The following is a 20,954-nucleotide window of genomic DNA, read 5'->3' as shown; positions in this document are numbered from 1 at the left end:
GGAAGACCTAACAAGAAGTATGAACATGGAAATAACTTCAACGAACTTCACTATTCTAAAACAGAAATAATTGAAAACCCTATGCTGGTAGATGTAAAGGATAAGAAAATGTGAGCACAAATGCTACAAATTTAATTAGTGATTCCGAATAGTTCAGCATCTGTTGCAAGGTCACTTAGTTCCCAAAACCGAATTAGAACAAAATATTATAACAGATTGACTGATGAGCATTTGAGCAACTTAATGAGAATAGCTGATTAAAGAAAATATAGAACATTTTCCATATGATGATGCAGAAAATATTCAGTGGTTTAGAAATTATAAGATGTTGAAAATGTATTATAATTAAAGAAATATTTTTTTTTCAAGTCTACTCTTGTTTTTTTTTAGTTTTTAGAAATCTCACTTAACTTTTTGAAATCTCACCCTGTTTTTGAGAAAGGGAGAGAAATTCTCTCCCATTTTTTTTCTGTATTGTAAACACTGTATATAATAAAAATTTAAATGATTAAAAAGATTTTTAAAAATCCATTTGGTTTAAACTAGCCAGCCTTGATATGTGATCAATCATTAATAAGGAAACCAAGTTACAAACTCTTAAAAATAAGTTGCAATATTGCAATTTTAATATATTTTTACATTATCTACCTAATTTCTTCTCTTGTTTTTTCCACTTTGTCTACAGCTTCCTTATGCAAACGCCTAGCTTCATTTGCAGCTTTAAAGAGAAAAATAAAACTAGATTTAGACAGAGTTTTAACATAAATTTAGAAACAAGTGAGACAACTCATACCATCAACAAGTTGTTGTGTTTCTTCATCATATACAGGTTCTTGAGGTTTAGATTCTTCTACTTCCTCTTTAGGGGGAAAAACAGGTGGCTTATCAGCATCATCATTTAACAGGGCCTCATCCTCATCATATGATTCAAAGCTCTCTTCCTATTCAAATATTAAAAGATAAAAATCATCATTGCATACTCCAAATCAATAAAATATTGAGACATAACCCTGCATATTATCTTAACAATGAAACACACAATTTCAAATTTGCATGGACATAAGACTGTTCCCAAAAAATAGTTTTCTAACTTTAATATACAGGCATGAAAATGGACAAAAAAAGATGAACTTTTACAATGCAGACAATGGGAGGTGGCGGTGGGAGTATCCTAGTAAATGTAGGAGTGTAATACTATGATATCAATAAAATATATAAAAACCTAACTTCTAACTCTGCTTTGAGATTTTTATTTTATAGTTAAGTGGCAAAAGCATTTAGATAGTGAAATTAAAATTTTTCTAAACTATAATTTTAAACTTCTCTGACCACAACTATATTAAAGAAAATTTAGCAATATATAAGGCTTGATAATTATCATTTTAAATTAATTGTCAGTGAATCATTTTAAATTAAAACAGTCATTAATTATCACCTCAATCTTCTGATAGATTGTTACTAATAGTTTAAATCACTATGATCGTTTTATTTAACCAATCAAACTTGAATTTATTTTTACAGCAACAACGATTGTCAGGGTTCCCACTCAATTTTTTTTTATAAATTCAAGGACTTTTCAATGACTTTCAAGGACCTAAAATCAAATTTTTCAAGGACCTATTTGGTATTATTCTTATATGCTAAAGTAGTACATGTCAATCAGATTTTACAATTACGTAGAAGCAGAAATTGTATATTTTAAAATCACAATGCTTATTTGACAACAAAATTTTTTTTTATTAAATTTATCAGCTAATAATACAAATGATTGATACATTGCTGTTTCAAATCACTTAGAAAAATTCCAATTGACAAAAAAAAAATCCAACAATACAAACTAACATCAGTGTAACTTTTCATGAAAAATTAGAATTAATAAAACTAAATGAATGTATAATGCACATATTATACATTCATTTAGTTTCTTTCAAACAAGCATAGTAAATAATTGATAAAGGTTGTTTAATTGCATGGTTATTAAATTATAAATATTTTTTTTAATATGTTAGACCAAATTTTAGGTTACAGGAAATGTATATAATTAGATAAATTATCAATTTAACATACCTGTTTCAATTATAATATCAAATTTTTGATTTTGTTAGAATATTAGTAAGGTATTTTGGACATAATAAAATCTATTGTAGAACAATATTTCACAGATAACTATCGAAGACTTACCGAGCTTTATTTTCTTTAAAATATATCCATAAAATGTGAAGCATGATTTTTAAAATTTTGTGAAAATGCATAATTTTTACTAAGCGTAATTTTTAAATCACATTTATATGAATCTAGATAAACTATATGTAAATCGAAATTATAAGAAAAGTGCAGTAAGTCTCTAAGATTGCGTAAATCACATATCACAGTGTGTGATTTGTAAATTGAAATTGAATAGCGGTGTATGTTTCTTAAATCGGAATAATATGAATAGCAAATGATATAAAATGCATGAACTAACAAGACATAAGCCACAATGTAAGATACATACCTGCCAACTTTTAATCCCTTCCATAATGATTTTTCCCAGTGGTATTAAAATTTCAATTTTAAGCAAAAAAAATATGTTGTATTTGAAAAAGCTTAAGCTGGCAACCATGATAGTAACACATATTAATATATATGCTTAATTTTTTTAAGAATAGTGGTGAACAAAATAATTTAAAAATTAAGTTAATAAAAGAAAAAAATAGTATATATTTACTACCACTTACTAACTTTTACTAAAAAAAATTTACGCCAAATGCGTAAAAGTTGGCAGGTATGAAGATACATAAATCACTTTAATGTGAATTCTGTTACGTGATTAGCTAATAGTTTTCATGAGAATAGTGATCATTAAGATGCAAATTGCAATTTGGGATTCGAAAGGTGCCTTATATAGAACAGCTGTGTGTGATTCTTAAATCATTTTGATGAGAATTGTGGGTGGTAATTCTTAAATCTCTCTTTTGTGAATAGCAATACGTGATTTTTAAACTACTAGAATGAGAATTGTGAGGCATGATTCTGAAATTACTTAAATACATTATATGATTCAGAAATAACTTCTGATGAGATCTGGCATGAATTCTGATGAGTAATTGGCAAATCACTGTACAATAATATTCAATATGTGATTCATTAATCACTTTCAGTTAAACCGCAATTTGCAGAACATTTTATATGAATTACGATCTGTAAATCAAGAATCAGTTTAATGTGAATCACGATGTTTATTCATAACCAATGAAACCTGTAGAACTAAATTTTATTTATTAGCAGTAAAAACTAAATTTAAAAATTTGATTGTAAATGATAAAAAATTAATTATTCTTTGTATTGTACATAAATTAAAAGAACAAAAAGGATAACAATATTAACCTGTCATAATAATATTAACCTGTCATAATAATGGAGTTAACACATTGAACATATTTCTAAATCAATTGAACACTTTATATCATTCAAAAACTATGACTAAAAAACCTAAAATTTGCTGGAAATTTTAGCTTTCAAAACATCAGAGTCTGAAAAATCTGGGAGAAAAAAGTTTTGAGAGAAAAATTGCATCAATCAGAATTTCTATGATTTTTCTTTGAATTTATTTATTATTTTTTTTCTACTTTTTTGTAAGAAAAATTAGTAGTATTTTAATTCCTACAAANAAATTTTCCCGCCATTTTTAAAAAAAAATTTTTTTTCCTCATAAGGTTTTAGGATTTTTCTTCTTTTTTGAAAGATGTTTACCTTACCATCATTTTGGAAATAATCATTAAAGTATTACTTCATCGTTTTTTCTTCTTTTTAAGATTATTTCCAAATATTTTTTTTTTAGTTGGGCATAACAATAAAAAGAAGGTTTTTTGTAGCGATTCAGAAAACCGGAAAAATCAGTTATCCGGAATAGCGATGGTCCCGATCGTTCCGGATAATCGGTTCTCTACTGTATAACAAAGCTCAAGTCACTGGTCAGACTTAAAGTAAAGAATTATAATGCGAAAGGCCGGAAAAGATAACCAAGACAGAAAATAAAGTTCAAAAATTATTTAATTATTAACATCAAAATTCAGATAGATTATATTATTTAAAAAAAAAAATTATAATAATAATCATTTATAGATGATTTAAGAGACCTGATATTTCAAAGTATGCAAGTTGATCCAAATGAGACTAGATTATTCCTGCAAGTACATTTAAGAGGAATATGAATGGATTTATATGCTGTTCAGCGATGAAATGAAGTGGATAGCCAGAAATATGCCAAATGGCACTAGATATTATCTGTAAGAACTAAAAAAGAGCCCAAGAGATCTCAGAAGACAATATCCTGGAGTTTTAGTAATGGTGTTTCCTTTGAATTCGATGGCTTAACCATTTTAAGTGGTTATCAATTCTCAGTTAACAATCAAAGTACATCAGAGAACTATTTGCTATGTTTCAGAGATACATTAGGTGGGCTGAAGTGAGTTTTCTAATAAATCATGCCACCATACATGTATCTACATCCTTTTAATAATAGCCTAGAGTAAAAACATAGTAGCTTCATATTAGACTTTACTTAGTCAGTGCTCATCATCACTGGAACTGTAAGAAACCATAAAAACAGAATGGTTTGGTATGCAAAATATATTCCTTCAATAAAAAAAAACATGTAGCAATTGGGGGGAGGGGAATGTAATCACATACATTTTTAAAATTTTAGATTTCATTTTCTCTGAACAAAAATTGTTATTTTGCAGAAAATTTTGTAGCAGATCAAGTGAGTAAAAATTTAAACATTAATTGTTTTATTTTAATTTTTAGTAATTTTTCTTTCTTGGTTGTATCTTTTATTAATTCATGACAACTTTAACAAAATATGGAGGAAAAAAAATTTAATATTAGAATTTATAGAAAAATTTTATTTGCACCTTAACTTAGTAGCACACAATATTATACTACCAGTGAGGGCTTGGAGCCTACACAGCGTCAATTTTCAATGATTTATGAAGGGGCATTTTAAAGGAAAATATAAATGTCTTTTGTTAGAATAAGATTAAATTACTGAAAATAATTTCATTACAACGGTACCTGTAGCTTATTAAAATAATATTCATTCCAAGGACATTTGATTTTATAAAGCAGCCAATTTTATAAAGATATATCTGTACTAAAAAAAAAAAGTTTATAAGTTAAACCTAAAAAAAAACAATAGCTAAATCAATTGCAGCATTTAAATTTTAACTTTTAAATTTACAGTTAATATTTTGATCAAATATGAGCTATATTTTCTTAATTTACAGAAGGGTAAAAATATTAGCATATTGTTATTTGATTGGCAGCATTCTAATTTAAAAAATTTTTAAGAGTCAGTAACAGTTTTAGCAACTTTTATTACAATGAGTATCCAAGACTTAAAAAATGCAATTTCGATCTTTATTCAAAATTGTTCATGCATATTCTGACTCACATTACGCAAGAATAAAATATTTCACAGAATAGATATGGTTCATTCCATTGAATATGTCAGGCATTCAATCTAATCTTTAGTTCATTTGCATTTGAATTGTTTTTCAACCCTGTTATAACAGCTTCATTCTTTCTTAACAATGGTGTTTAGTCAGTGTGTGATAATCAGTGACAGTGAGTGTTGGTCATTCAATAATTTTCAATTCATTTGAAGTTTCATTTGGTCTCGCCTCTGTGTTTCATTCTTTTTTAATGAAGACCCCTCAATTTTAAGAAAAAGTCTTAATTCACACCTGGTTTCTTTTATCCATCCACAGGTTGCAGCCTGAAATTTGTTAGCTATATGCAGCATGTCTTTCAAATCTTGAAAAGAAATCTAAATCTGACAAGGAGGGAGGGGGGCAATATGATGCTTTTCTATTTTTTTAAAACATCTATTCTTCCAAAGCTTGATAGCATAAAACAATGATTCATCATTCAACAATATGATATAATCATTCTATAACTTTATTATAGAATGATTTTAACATATTTTGATATTGCAATGATTCAATTATTGTAGATTTGATTTTAAAAAGCAGCTGATTCTTATAAACCAGTGATTTTAGTAGAGATCACTGAATTTGCATTTTAAGCATGCAGGTTGAGCTTGTGTTTACTTTTATCATATGAACAACATTTTAATGGTGAGTAACTAATTTGTTTCACAAAAAGGCAACTCATAAATAGTAAAAAAAATCTAAGTCAAACACCTTTATAAAAGTTTCACATTACCTCAGGCTCATCATCATTTTCTTCAGCTGTCTCAGCCTCATTAATGTCAGGTTCATCAGTTTCCTTTTCGCTTTCTTCTTTAAGAGGAGGTTCTGTAATTGGTTCCTAGGAGATTAAAGTTTTCATGTAAAATATAACTTCAAAACTGTTTTTTAACAACTTATCTAATTAATGTATAAATACACAAAACTTTACCAAGTAATCTAAAAGTACTGGAAAATAAAAGTTCTAAATAAGGAGCATAAAACAAAATTAAAAAAGTTTGGCACCCCTAAAATACCTAAAAGAATGTAGAATCTGTATTTTATAAAGAAACATTTTCAACTGGTTAAGAAAAAATGGAGTTAATGAACTTAAGTTCTACGATTGAACTTAGAAAAAGTGGGCCCCGTTTAGATTTGCAACTAAAAAGACTAAAAAAAAAAAGAAGACTTAGGAAAAAAGGAACTAAAAAGACTTTTACAACTAAAAGACTTTTTGAACTGCAACACTTTGAAAATTATTTATAGGTATTCTCAAACATCACGCAAAAATTGAATAACATAGATCAAGCAAAAATTTGAAAAATTTAATCTTTCAAACAGAAAAACAAAGTTTCAATACAGAAGGATCAGCAACAATGCTTATATCATGTTTTTACTTGGTTAAGCTGAAAGGTACACTAAATCTAAATACACTAAATTTTGTTTGATGAAAATAGGTAAAAAAAAAGGTGAAAAAAAGGTGATAGAAAATAGGTGAAAAAAAGGGGAAAAAACATAAGGATAGTTGGCATGGTACGACTACTAATTAATGAGCATAAATAGGCACAGATAACAACTGTTGATACTTATCCATTATGAGGACCATGTGTTTGCACTTGCTATTCAGAGTTGTCACCAACACAAACATATTAGGATGTATACCAAGAGCATAATTTAAGTATACATGATTTATTTTATAACCATCATTAAACAGCCAGCCAATTTTTTGGGTTTAAGACTACTAATGTTCAACTCTGTAGCCTTGTAATTTTGAACCCAATACAGAAGACAAGGGAACTCTTGAATCAAGTAGTGAGAGAAATTTGCTTTCGTGGAACCCATATTTAGATTACATGGAGAAGACCACTAGAACCTCCCATGGTTAACCTGACGGCAAAGGGACTCTAACCCATGATCCGTCGACCACTGAGGATATTTTATGCAAGATGCAGGCAAGATGTGGATTTGAACTAACCAGCCATTGCTGGGATCCGAGCAAGGTTCACTGCATTGGAAGGCTAACGCTCTATCCTCTGAGTCATCGTCGCTCATACATGATGTATTTTCAAAATATTGATATTTAACAGTATGTTACAATATTTTTCCAATTTAACTACCGTATTTTTCGGTAAAAGCGCCGCAGTGCTATCGGAAAAAAGTTGTTTTTTTCCTACAGGCGGCACTTCCGACAAAATAATTTTCAGTAGCAAAGAAAAAATTTTCAAGGAAAGTTATTTAAGATTAAATTATTTTCTGAGAGAAAGACTAATTAAAAAAAATTCATAACACAGTCGACGAAATATTCGCCCGTATCGCGATACGCTGCAGAACAATTGCCAATTCATAGCAAACTTTCAGCAGCAGCCTGCAAGAAAATAAATAGACGAAATAATAATTTAAAAAAAAACATCACATAAGGAGAAAATTTAAAAGGTATGCATCTTATATCCACCACCAGCTTAAAGAAAAATCGCAAGCTAGAAATCTACTTTAGCGCCTTGGCAATTGTAATTGGAGCAAACAGAAAAGGAAGTAATAGAACCCCAAATCCAGCACTCACAGGACTGACGAAATGGCAAATTTCGGATCTCTTTCGGAAATTCCAATATGTCGCCCAAATATTACTATAATTCAATTACACTATTAATTTCAGAAAAACCAATAAATTTAGTCAAACTTCGATAGTAGATTATGATGAGGTGAATTTAAAATGGTAAAATTAAATTTTATCTTAAAAAATTTTATTAATTAAAATAATAATCTATACAATATAATCACGAAGAAATAACTCAAGAAATAATCTGAATCCTCCTAATAAGAAATAATAGTTTCTTCCTCGGAGCAAGATCATAAAACTCGTTTTTTCTTTTAGAAACAATTTGCTTTAACAAAAGACGCTCACCCCACAAGAAAAAAAAAGCTGTTAGCTTTTTTTTTCTTGTGTGACATGTACAAAGGAACTACAAAAAAAAGTAACAAATAATGCTAAGAAACTAACAATGAATAACAACAAAAAACAAGCTAAAAACTAATAACGATAAAAAAAACAAGCAAATAACTAATAATAAGAAGAAAAACAAGCTAACTATAAACAAAAAAACAAAAATTAACAGTTAATAACTAATAAAAGAGCGGCAAAATAAAAAATTAATGAATCGAATTAAAAACCGCAAAAGCGATAAAATTTGTTTTGTAGTCCACTTGGTAGTTTCAGTGTGGACAATTTATGGTCAAACAGAAGAGGGAAATTTGGGGACAAACCAGTAAAGCACAAGCACAGCTGTCAAGATTGATTGATCATTTTTTTCCAACTTGCATTTCTTTATTTTGTTCATTGGAAATGCAGGTGTTTTTACTTTTCACTTTATCTTAAACTGCTTTAGAAACAGATGCTTCCTTTGGCACAGATTTATTATTTTTTTTCAAGCTTTTTTTTATTTTTAAAAGATAAAGTTGGATAATACTTCAACAGAATAAAATTCCAAATAAAAAGCTATACAGCTGATTTTTTTTTTCTTTTTTGTCTTCTCAATAGAAATTTCTTTAAAAAAAATTAATAAATAAATAAAATTAGATCAGATTAAGTGCCGAATTTCGGGATGCCGGGTTAGGGTCCCATACTCCCCAACCCCTTTAAAAATAATTGATTCCTCCTAAACAGCTCCAGAAGAAATGACATGTGGAGGAAGCATTGTGAAAGTGAAACTTATTTCCCCTTCACTCATTCCTTCTAGAGAAATTTCTTGGGGCGCGCTTAGTTATTTCTTATTCTTGTTATTATTAGTTGTTTCGTTATTTCCTTAGTTTACAATGTTTTGTTAGTTTTCCTCAAATTGTTAACTGCAATAAATTTTTAAATCTTTTTATTTTAGAATCTTTTTTTTAATAAATTTTTCATATTATATTGTTTTACAGATTTCTGTAATCAGTCCTGAGTTAATTCAGCTGCTGAGCACATAAATATTTTTTTGCTGTTAATTATTTGCTCTTCTGTTTTTTGGCGCGATGCCAACTGGTAAGAACAACTTTATTTTATATTGTTTTGTTGCTTACTTTTTTTGCGAAAAGAGAACTTTTTTCACGTTAACTCTTTGTTAACGCATTTTAGGCTATTCTCCCCTCCCCCCAAATAATTTAGAAATTGCGTTACTTAATGTATTTTAAAATATTTTGCTGTTCAACATTCCGAATTATTTGTGGTACTTAACTTTATTTTTTAACAGGCAAGAAAGCTTCCATTTTATATCATTTTGTTGTTTTTTATTTGCTGAAAACGAAATTTTTTATTATAATTTAGAAATATGAAATGTATAAAAAAAATGTTTTTATTATTACACAGATATTCTAAATGGTAATTTAGAGGTCTCTTCTATAAGGATGCTGATATCCGTGGTGTAGCGTCATTGTGGCGATTGCGCCAGAGTGGCGCGCGCTTATTATAAATTTGTTTTTAAAAATTTCATTTTCATCGATGTGCAGCGCTTGTGACAAAGCGGCGTTTCGCCGAAAAATACGGTAATTGATATTATTTTTACACAGGTCAATACTTTCACTATTAAAATAAAATTTGTCAAACACTAAAAATATATTCAATAATAATTATTATGTATAATATTCATGTCTTGAAAATATGTCATCAATAATGATCTTGATACTAATGTATGTACACATATTGTTATCATCAATGATTGTGATATGGTCGTATTTGATAAACCTATGTGTATTCACTGTAGCCTGTGTAAACCAGAACCTGGCATTTCTACATGTTGATGAACTTTGCTTCATGGTCCCTATAACCAATAAGTACTCAACTGTTTTTAAACACTAACATCTGGACCTTGAATTACATATAAAACAATATTGATAATCTGATATAATTGACTGAGATTGATAACCTGATATTACAAAGTCTTAGATTAATAAAGTAAAACATTAACAATATTGAAAAGTTCAAAATTTATAAAATATAAGTGTTAGAAAAATAAAAAAGGGGTCATGCATGATAGATGCAAGGTCATTAATTTATAATTCTAGTAGTAAAGTGCTAGCACTGTATCATAATAGGACTAAAATGAAAGTAGTAAATCATTTAAAAATGAAACGCCTAAAAATTGCTTTGTTTAAATGTTAACTTAAGAAACAATTATTCACAAAATTTGGTTACTAAATAAATTAATCTATGGCTCCCAAAATATTCATTTGTCACAGAATATTTCGTCAATTTTTAATGAAAAAACAAAAAATAAAAACATTAAGAATATGCCTTATTCACACCAATAAACTGGGAAAAAAATTTTATTAATTTTTTTTTTCAATTAATGTAATTGAATGTTTGAAATGGATTTACTTTATCACTTTCAAAAACTGGCTTCATGATCATCCATCCAATTGAAACAAATTCCTCAAGCAGCATAAACTCTTTCATATGAAGAAAAAACTAAAGGCAAAAAACTAGATTTCATATTTTGGATAAATAAAGCTCAAAAAGACTACTGAAATAAATAATTACATACAGTAAAATATAGAAATACATAAATCTAATAAATAAGACTACAGAAATAAATAATGGTTTTAACATCTGCAAAATAAAAATCTTACAACATAGCTATCATAATTACATTTAATTATTTTGAATGCTTCAAATACTGTATGTTTTGGCATAAGCACAGTGGTGCTTACAAGAAAAATTGTTTTTGTTTTTTCTTACCTGCAATGCTTATGATGAAATAATTTCTTTTCACCCATCCCTCGGAGAAGCAACTCAGCAACGATGGGTACATATTCATTTAATTTAGTGCATCATTTTGCTCTCTTTCTCTTGATAGTTTTTAATTTTTTGCACAATGCCAACTGGTTACTATAATTCAGTTTCACATAATTTTTTTTTTTTTTTTTTTTTTACATTTTTCTCTTTAGTTGGAAAAGAAAATTTCTCTTTCCCCATATACTTTTAGAAACTTCGTGTATAGATCATGCATGATTATTCAAGTGTCCCTCATATTAAAATATTTATATGCGTGGCATCATGTCATTACACGTTTACGCTGTAGCCACATTTCTGATGACTGCCTTTATTTTACAGTTTCACTAAGGTGCAGTATTCATGATAGTGTGGATCTTCTAACGAAAAATATGACAAGGATTAAACTAACTAAAATTTTGGAAATTGGTAGAAAATCTACTTAGTACTGCTGATAACACAATATTGGCCCCCCCTTTTTTTCCAATTATTTCAAACAAACTGCTTTTCCTCGGATTGACTAAGTAGTTAAGTTATATTTCAGTAATATTGTAGCTTTTCTTATGTTAGCTTCCCGTAGTTCATTGGATTGACTAAGTTGTTAAATTAAATTTCAATAATATCAAACCATTTTTTTTATGATAGCTATTTCCAGTTCAGTTAAAATTTTTGACACAAATATAACCCAAAAGTTTTCCATGGGTTTCGGGTCTGGACTTTGATTTACCCTGGTCATTATCGTTTTCTTATCAATTAGACGTGAACATCATTTTGATTAATTTATTCAATGTTTCTTAGCAGTAACAGTTGCTCGTTACTGCTTAAATTACTCTTAATACCTTAGCAGTTAAAATAATGAATTAATAAAGGTATGTAATATGTAGATGGAAAAGAAAACAAAAAAACTTCATAAATAAAAAAAATAATTACATTAATTCTAAAATTTCAATATTTGTGAAACTCTTAATTGGATTTAATGTTTACTCATAGCCAATCTGGTATCATTTCTTAAAAAGCTGTAATGGTATAGTACTTTTTGACCAGAACAAACTAATTTAAATTAAAAAGTTTAAATCATTTTGAATGCAACCAAATATTTATTTAAGAAACTAAATTAGTAAGCAATACATTAGTTTACTATTTTTAGATGTCTCTTATTATTGAATTGCCAAGTGGTTCAAAATAATTTTAAATGAACTGCTGATGCTCTAATAAATTGTAATAATTTAACTAAAATATACAAGATCAAAAATTTTGAAACAAATTCCACAATTAAGATTTCATTAATTATAATAATAAATGACCTCTCAATTCATGCTTAATTCATTTAAATTAATAGGTTAAATTAGAATAAGTTTTTGCTTGAATCTTACAACTGTCCAAAATTAAAATACATTACACAATTTTAATAGGAATTCAAAACCATCTCAGAAAGAATATCAGTAAGAGAGAAAAGGCCAAAAATACAGCATAAGTAAAAATAAATATGCTTTTGCAACAAAAGAAATGTTAACTTTTGTTTGTTGTAAATCGTTGTTTAGCGAATGAATCACAAATTACTCTATATACACAAATATAATAAATACACCATTAATTACAAGACACAAAATTATTTTCAGATAAATAGTCACACATGCAATAGTTAAAATTTTCTAAAATTAAAAAATTACTTTTGCTTCTTGTTCCGAAACAATTCCATCCTTATCACTGTCGAATTTCTGAAATTCCTGAATCTCTTGATAAGTAAGACTAAAAAGAAAGTAGAATTAAATTACAATCAACAGTAAGTTCAAGACTTTTCATTACTATTTGAAACATAAATAAACTTTTCAATTTAAACAAATTTCTGTGAAACTAATTGCGTTTAATGCAAAAAAGTTTTTTTGTTAAATTTAGAATACACTGAGAGGGCATTAAAAAATAAATGACTATTTTATTAAAGTTTCAAACAGAAAAACTAATTTAATTTCATACACGAAAACATGCTAAAATAATAAATATTAAGCTTAGTTAGGTATAGAATTTCAATTAATGGCAGTGTAAGAGCTGGAACCATACAAACAAAAATATAGCTGATCAAAGAATGCTATAAACAAAGAGTGATACAAAATTGAGGGAAAAAAGATCTCAGGGTGTAAAATGGCATCTCGCTTACATGAGAGATGGTAAGCCTTAGGAAGGTGTATTTTATAATTACATTACATATTGCCAAAAATTTATGTAACTAGTAACATGAAAACCTTCTAATGAATGTTTAACAATTGTTATATGTACTGTCTTAACCAACACAGAATTAAAACTGAGTTTGCCAATCACATAATGAAGTGGCAAAAAAAAAATCACAAACTGAAGTCACTAACTGTAAACTAAACCATAAATGTTAAAAACGGAGCATGTCAAATAGTGTGGAGAAGAGCTGGTGCTCAAAAACGTTAGTATCTCCTTCGAAAAAGGGAACACTTCTAAATAAGAGTGCACCACTGAAGATCTCAGAGGAGAAAAAGTGATAGCCCTCATCTTGAAAAAATTTCACTTTGATAAAATGATCTCACAAAAGCTATTATTCTGCTCAAGTAATGTGACTCTTTGTAAAGAAATGGCATTTTCATATTATAAAGCCACACATCTCTACAGGACCAGTAACAGGAAATTCTGTTTATCCTTTAAATACAAAATATGGGTTATCACTTTCTACTTCTGAGGTCTTGATATGAATTAATAATTTAAAACTAAATATATAGCTTATCAGTTCACTTACACTTTATCTTGATTAATATCTAACTCATTAAATGCTTCTTCTGCCTTCTTCTTTTCCTTTTCTTGATCCTTAAGCATTTCTTCCTCTTCATGTTTCTTCATTTGTTCTAAAATATTATGGTAAAAAAAAAAATCAGAATTACCTTTCCTTATTTTAAAAACGATTTATTGCTTTTATTTGCATACCGATATTACACATATACAATGTTGTACACCACATTTTACAAAACATTTAAACTCTCCTTACTTTTATTTCACTAAAGAGAATTTTTTTTATATTAAAAAATGCCTATTTCGAATGTAATTTTTAAAGAAAAATTAAAATAATTTTTGTTTTATTTTGTGAATTAATAAAGAATTATGAGCTTTTAAAGAAATTATTAAATATATGAAATGAAAAGAAAAAAAAATAATTACCATCCTTTGCTGTTTTATAAACATCCAGGGCAGCTTTTTCTTTTTCTTCTGCATTATTTTTTACAGCTTTAAAAAAAAATTGCATTTTAATATAAGTTCAAAGAGTTTTAAATAATTTATCAAACTTATTAAAATATAACAAACTTTTCCCACAGCTATTAAACTTGAGTAGCATAAAACTAACTAGACTTATAATATCAAAATTATATCTTTTAAAAATTTGGAGAATAACTAAATAAATGAATATTGATAACAAAAATTAATTATACCTCTAAAGCAATTTAATACAGTTTCATGTTAAGTTTTCATCATGAATTTGTTAACAGATCACTAATAATTTAGGTTAATAGAGTAGTACTTCAATCGATCATTTCTCATAGGACCATTCATTACAACTGACAAATGCAGGTTAACATGAAGTATAAAATATCAATTTATGAAATTTATAAGAAGCGATTAAGCAATGGGCTTATTCTGCATATTTGCATGAACACAGATAATTCCTCACTGTTTCAAAGGCAAGGGCCTTCTGAAAATGTTGGAACTGAATGTGGTTCCCTTTCACCATGAGCTCAACTTCAATTTCACCGTCAGCTCAACTTCCATCTCACCGTCAATGGTTGTGGTTCCATTTGATGCATTAGCATCAAATGTAATGTTTGGGACATTTTCCCAAACTGCAATAAATCTTTTTCTTTTTTTTCCTTAACATCAAGAGTTTCAGCTTTACTTCTCAAAATGAAATAAGTTTAAAAATTTTTTAACAGTCAGTAGAATTACTGAATGACAGACACAGGAGTCTGCTAGTCTCAAAAGCGATTATTAAAAGAATAGTGTTCCGGATAGAACTGTTAAAACAAGACCATACGTATGGGAAAATGAAAGATGTAGGAAAGGTAGGGAGTGGGTTACAATTTCAAATAGTAATTAATTTACAGAAAAAGGTGATTAAAAGTGATTTAAAAAAAGGCAACAATACGTAGCTTTTTCCTAAATTTATTAAATAAAAATAATTGGTTAAAAAAAAAAAAAAAAACAGGACATAAGAAAAATTGATGTACAATTATTTATTAATTTGCCTTGAAGTAATGACTGCTGATTTTTGTTTTTCTAGCAATTATTTTGTTTCTTTCCAAGACTCTTCTTCTGTTTTTCCTAAACCTTTTCTTCAGATTTCATGGTTTTAACATCCATAAGCATAACATGAGCTAGCTTCGCTTTTTTTTTAAAAAAAATAATTTCTAAAGCTTTTTTCAAATCAATTGGTGGATTCTTCTATTAAATTTTCAGCTGCTTATTTGATTTCATTGTGTACCTTTAATTCTTAACACCCATTAGCATACCAGGAACTAGTTTAACTTTTTTCTAATAATTTTTTTCTAAAACTTTTTTTAAGCTAAGCATTAAATGTGACTGCTGATGTAAGTTTTTCTAGTAATGATTTTGTTTCTTTTCAAGGCTCTTCTTCTGCCTTTCTTAAACATTTTCTTCTGATTTCATGGCTTTAACACCCATAAGCATACCACATGCATCAATTTGAGGATTTTTCTATCAAATTTTCAGCAGCTTTTTTTTTATTTTATTGTGTATCTCCAATTCAATACCCTGCGCGTATGTAGGATTTTTTTATTATTTGAAATTTTTCTTTTGGGTCTCTTTTCGGTTTTCATGTTTCATTTCTTTTCCATTATGTTTTTATTCTTGCAATCTTCAATGCATGCTGCATACATTTCATGGGCTAGTAATCAATATTTAATCAATTTATCAGTCACTTGCACAAGTTGAAGAGAGATAAGGATCTCTTTTAAAGCATTTTTGCAATCAAAACATTCAGATGCCTTTCTGTCATTGCAGTGTTATCTTCACATAAAACACATTTTGAAACTGAAAATCTTCGCTCTATATCCACATTGTCAAATAACAGAGTGAAAGTCAATTTGTAATCTTCAGAAGTGTCTTTCTTGGAAATATAGTAATGCCAATAGGTATCAATCTTTTCATTTTCACAAAGGTCATTTTTTCATAAAAGGTCATTTTTTCATAAAAAGGTCATTTCGAAGCAATTTCTAATCATTAAGTAAAATATCTTCAAGAACGTTAAAAGGAATAATTTTAAAATGGTGACTAAAAGTGACTCAAATCTCCTCAGCCTGGTGAAACAATGGATCGAGGTTCAACATTATATAAAAAGGAGAGTAATCATTCAAAATTAATGTAGAGTTACAAGTCAGCATTGTAAATAATGCATTATTAAGGTTTATTCTATATGAAATATATTTTTCAAACTTCAAAATTAAAAAAAAAAGTATGTTCTAACTGTGCAGAAGAAATTAATATAAATCTTGAAATTTCAATATGAAAGGAAATGCAAGAATGACATCATTTCTATAACATCATTTTAAACAAATAAATATGTTGATGGACACTTGCTTCTACAGAATGTAATTAAATTGATTTTTTTTTTTTATTTCTGCGACAATCGCTTACATTACTAACCAATTGGAATTTTTGAATTTGTCTTATTCATAAATGCAGAACGAGGGAGCTTTTGAAGATGAGCTGCTTGGTATCTTAGCTATGTTTCTGATGAAATTGGCTTTCCCTATTCGAAAATAGGAGTTCTATGACGATTTTTGTGAAAAACGAAGTTTTCAATGGCAAGATAGGAATTAGACATGTTAAGGATAATATGAAATTTTTTGAAATGTGTGCCTGATATAATACTGAGATTATTTTTTCCTCCCTATTTAAAAATTTTAAATTGAGTTGTAATACTGACTAATTGTATTTGTGTTTTCCAAACAAAAAAAGAAGAGAAAAATGAAATTTCGTAAATATACCAAATGACATAAATATGCCGATTAGCGAAAATCTTAAGAAAGTCGCAGCAACCTTCCGTGGCCTCCCATTCTGGTACTCCTGCATTTATATGCATTTGGAAAACATATCTGGGTATGTAAGAGGTATGCACAATATTTGGGTATGTTCACTGGGGCACCTCTTTTTTAGACTTACACGCTCTGTGGGGCATGCAGAAATTGACATTTTTCGAGAGCTCATGTTTCTATAAATGGATATTAATTTTAAAAAATATTATCTTATCATAAAAATTCTCTTTTAATAATTTCCAGAACACTACCATAAGTATAAAAATGGTAAAAATAGAAATATGTTCAACAAAAATCGTTGGGCGAAATTAAAAACAAATTATTATCTTTAATCTGCATACAAAAATGCAATGAGCTAATAACAATACATTAATAAATATGATTGAATGCTGAAATAAAAGGAAAATTTTACTAAAGCATAAACTAACATTAAAAAGGAAACACAAGCTAAATTCAAATTACCTTCCTTATCAACTTTTATTCTTTCTTCCTCCACTTCAACTGATTTAAGATTTTCAACTTGCAACTAAAAAAAAAGAAATTTTCATAATTGTTATTATAAACAAGAGGTTAGTTTAGTTTACCTGTTGACACAAGAGAAGGAAGCAGTTACACTGCGCCAAGCACAAATCTTATTCTAAAAGAATAGCTACAAAACCATAACACAAATTAGGATTTTTTATAGCATATTTAAACATCAAATTGTTCAATAAGTACAAACAAATATTGTTATGTTGTCATATAAATATAGAATTAACAATAATAAGACAATAAGACCTGTAAATTTGGATGCTCACTAAATCTGAATTCTAGTTTAGAACAAGAAAAAAAAGTTAAACATAAAATACAAATTATTTGAATTGCTTTATTTAACACATTTTAATTACATATAACTAAGTTTTTTTTCCCTTTATCTAAGAGTTTTTCAGACTTTTCTTTTATGAGTAAAACTTTGTTTTTCTATATTTTAAGAAACTGAATGAAAAACACGTTTTCAAGAAAAGGTAACAGCTGAAAATGAGCCTCTTTTCACACAACTCAGAAACCAGAAATGTATCTGCAATCAAGCAGGTACTTTTCTGACAATATTCAGATTCTCACAAAATTCTTCTATGGAAAAAATCTTCTGGAAACAAGACAATGGGCTAACCTGGTCTCCCTTCTCTGAAGGTTACCCATACACCATGGGCGTAACTAGCATGTTACATGTTGCGAAACTACTGAAGTCACAACTTTTTTCATAGTTAGTTGCGTAGAGAGCTACTTTTTTTTTTTTAAGTAATGAAATGACTAGTGAGATATAAAAAAAACAATAGCTTGCAGCAATACCTGACAACTACTTTTAACATTAGAAACAATGTTCAAACATAAGTAATTTATTGAACCTGATTCGTGCAAATCTTAAAAGTCTATCAGTGGCACAATGCAAATGTCCCCATGATCCAGAGTTTAAGAATGAGCAGAGAGTATGGTTATGAATGGGAAACATCAACAACCAACTATTGAAAATTTATAGCTGCTGTCCGTTTCCTTTCTTTCCCCTACTGTAAACTTCAAACAATTCTTTAGTGAAAATTGTAAAGGACATTAGGCAAATGACTTTTAATGAAATAACCCACTTATTTCTATTATTATTTTGCTTTTCTATAAAATGTTACTGATTTTATGATAATTAGCCTCAAGTACTCAAAAACATTTAGTTTCTCTAATACTGTCAGTTCTCCCATTTGTAATTTTTTCCCATTATTAAATTTTAACTTTATTTTTTCTTTTTTCATACTTAAAGACATAACATAATTCAAGAGTGAAACTTTACCTCTAATTTCTAAAATATCTCTGTTTTTAAGCAAATGATTCAATGAAGATGCAAGAAATGAAGCAAAGATACAATTCCATTTGAGCATGAATACAATTTTGTGTTTTGCAAAGATAAATCAAAAATAAAATAAAATAAATAAAAGCCATATTTAAAAGATTTATTAGATTATTTTTTATAGAATGAAATCTATTGTTAAATAGATATTTTTTTAATTTTAATTTAATTTTAATGTTTTAATTTAACAATTTCTTTAATGGAACATATATTTTTTTTGATTTACATCTAATGATTAATGTCCTTTGGTACGAATTTTGCTCATGTAACGGTTAAATTTTTGATAAGTTTTGTGGTTAAATTTGATTTTTATTTAAAAAAACATCTTTGTGATTAAACTTTTGATTTTCATTTGATAAAACTATTTTGTGATTAAATCTGCTCTTTAATAGAAGTTAAGGAGAAGTTTTGTGATTAAATCTGCTCTTTAATAGAAGTTTAATAAAAATGCAATCAATATTAGTAAATAACCTCAATAAAAATTCTCTTAAAATTTACTTCAACTCCTGGAATACAAAATATTATGTCTCTAAATATATATACAGTCAAACCCCTCTATAGTGAACACGGTTTATAGTGAACTCCCGGATATAGTGAACGAAATGTTCCCTCCCGTGCCTTGCTATATACGTGTAATGTTATTTTTTGTGGATATAGTGAACCAAAAAAGTGAGGAAGTTGGATATAATGAACTTTTTTCTCTCTTCAACTGATTTTTTTCTTAATTTTTTTTGTAATAATTTCGAAATTTCTACTTCAAAATAAATACATATACAGATTTTTTAAAACAATCTATAGAGGGGAATGTAGCGATAAGCATTTTTCTTGTTTTCTTCTTTTGTCTCCCTTTCCCATCCCTAAGCAAACCAAGCAGATGTTTCCAACTCAGGCAGATGATGCACCTGTAAGGTGTCAGTGGGATCAATATGCATTTTCTGTCAGAGGGAATGAGAAATTATTCATTATTGGTTAAAGGGTTGGACACTAATATGCGTTGATGAGGCCCTCATTTCAACTCCTTTTTGCTCTCAGTTCAGTTAAAAAAAATCCTGCAAACAAGTGTCACAAATTTAACTATGATAAACGTAAACAGAAAACAGTAAACGTAAAACGTTCTCCATTGATGATAAAATGGGCATAATCAGAAAAATTGAAAATGGATGCAATCAAGCTGATATTTGCAGGGAATATAAGCTATCCAAATCTGCAGTTTGTAATATATGGAAAAATAGGCAATTAATAACTTCTGCTCATGAAAAAAATTTAGATGGCAGAAAAAAGTTGAGAAAAGCAGATCACAAGAATGTTGAAGAAGCATTACTGAAGTGGTTCACCAATCGGACTCACAATCTTCCAGTATCTGGACAAATGCCAATGAATTTGCTAAGCTATTTTATGTGACTACTTATATGTGCTCGAATGGCAGGCTAGACAGGCTTAAAAAGCGGAATAACAGAAATTCAGGAAAAATTATCTGAGAGTCGGGAAGTGTTTCCATATCTGATGTTGAGGATTGCTCATCATCTAAAGATTACTAATTTTTTTTATAACGCAAGATGAAGAGTAATGAAAAAAACATATTTTTTGCTACTAACTAATATTTTTTAGTCATTTATTTGAATAATATGCAATAAAAGGGAGGAGTTTGGGAACCATTAGTTAAGATGCCTGCGTAGCCCGGTGAACTCCCGGTTATAGTGAACCGAAATTTCGATCCCTTGAAGGTTCACTATAGCGGGGTTTGACTGTATTTCTCGCTAAAACCAATTTTTGCCTATTCAAAAAAAGCTTAATGTAATGATGATCCCCTTCACACATCTGCCTGTTTT

General features: G+C 28.3%; 1 protein-coding gene across 1 annotated transcript in view; it reads right to left on the bottom strand.

The window, feature by feature from the left end:
• The window catches only part of LOC107450194 (glucosidase 2 subunit beta), a 47,010-nt gene that overhangs the window by 11,487 nt on the left and 14,569 nt on the right, over positions 1-20,954 (bottom strand). Inside the window, exons 6-13 of the mRNA XM_016065942.4 lie at positions 17,715-17,778; positions 14,365-14,430; positions 13,949-14,054; positions 12,861-12,939; positions 10,798-10,887; positions 6,208-6,312; positions 794-941; positions 649-718 (exon numbers count right to left, since the gene is read on the bottom strand). Coding sequence (XP_015921428.2) covers positions 649-718; positions 794-941; positions 6,208-6,312; positions 10,798-10,887; positions 12,861-12,939; positions 13,949-14,054; positions 14,365-14,430; positions 17,715-17,778 — 728 coding nt within the window. The remainder of the gene's footprint in view (positions 1-648; positions 719-793; positions 942-6,207; positions 6,313-10,797; positions 10,888-12,860; positions 12,940-13,948; positions 14,055-14,364; positions 14,431-17,714; positions 17,779-20,954) is intronic.

Source organism: Parasteatoda tepidariorum, chromosome X2 (assembly GCF_043381705.1).
Source record: "Parasteatoda tepidariorum isolate YZ-2023 chromosome X2, CAS_Ptep_4.0, whole genome shotgun sequence".
In the NCBI taxonomy this organism is placed as follows: domain Eukaryota; kingdom Metazoa; phylum Arthropoda; class Arachnida; order Araneae; family Theridiidae; genus Parasteatoda; species Parasteatoda tepidariorum.
Note: the sequence above shows the minus strand (reverse complement) of the source record. Positions and strands in the feature narration are given on the sequence as shown.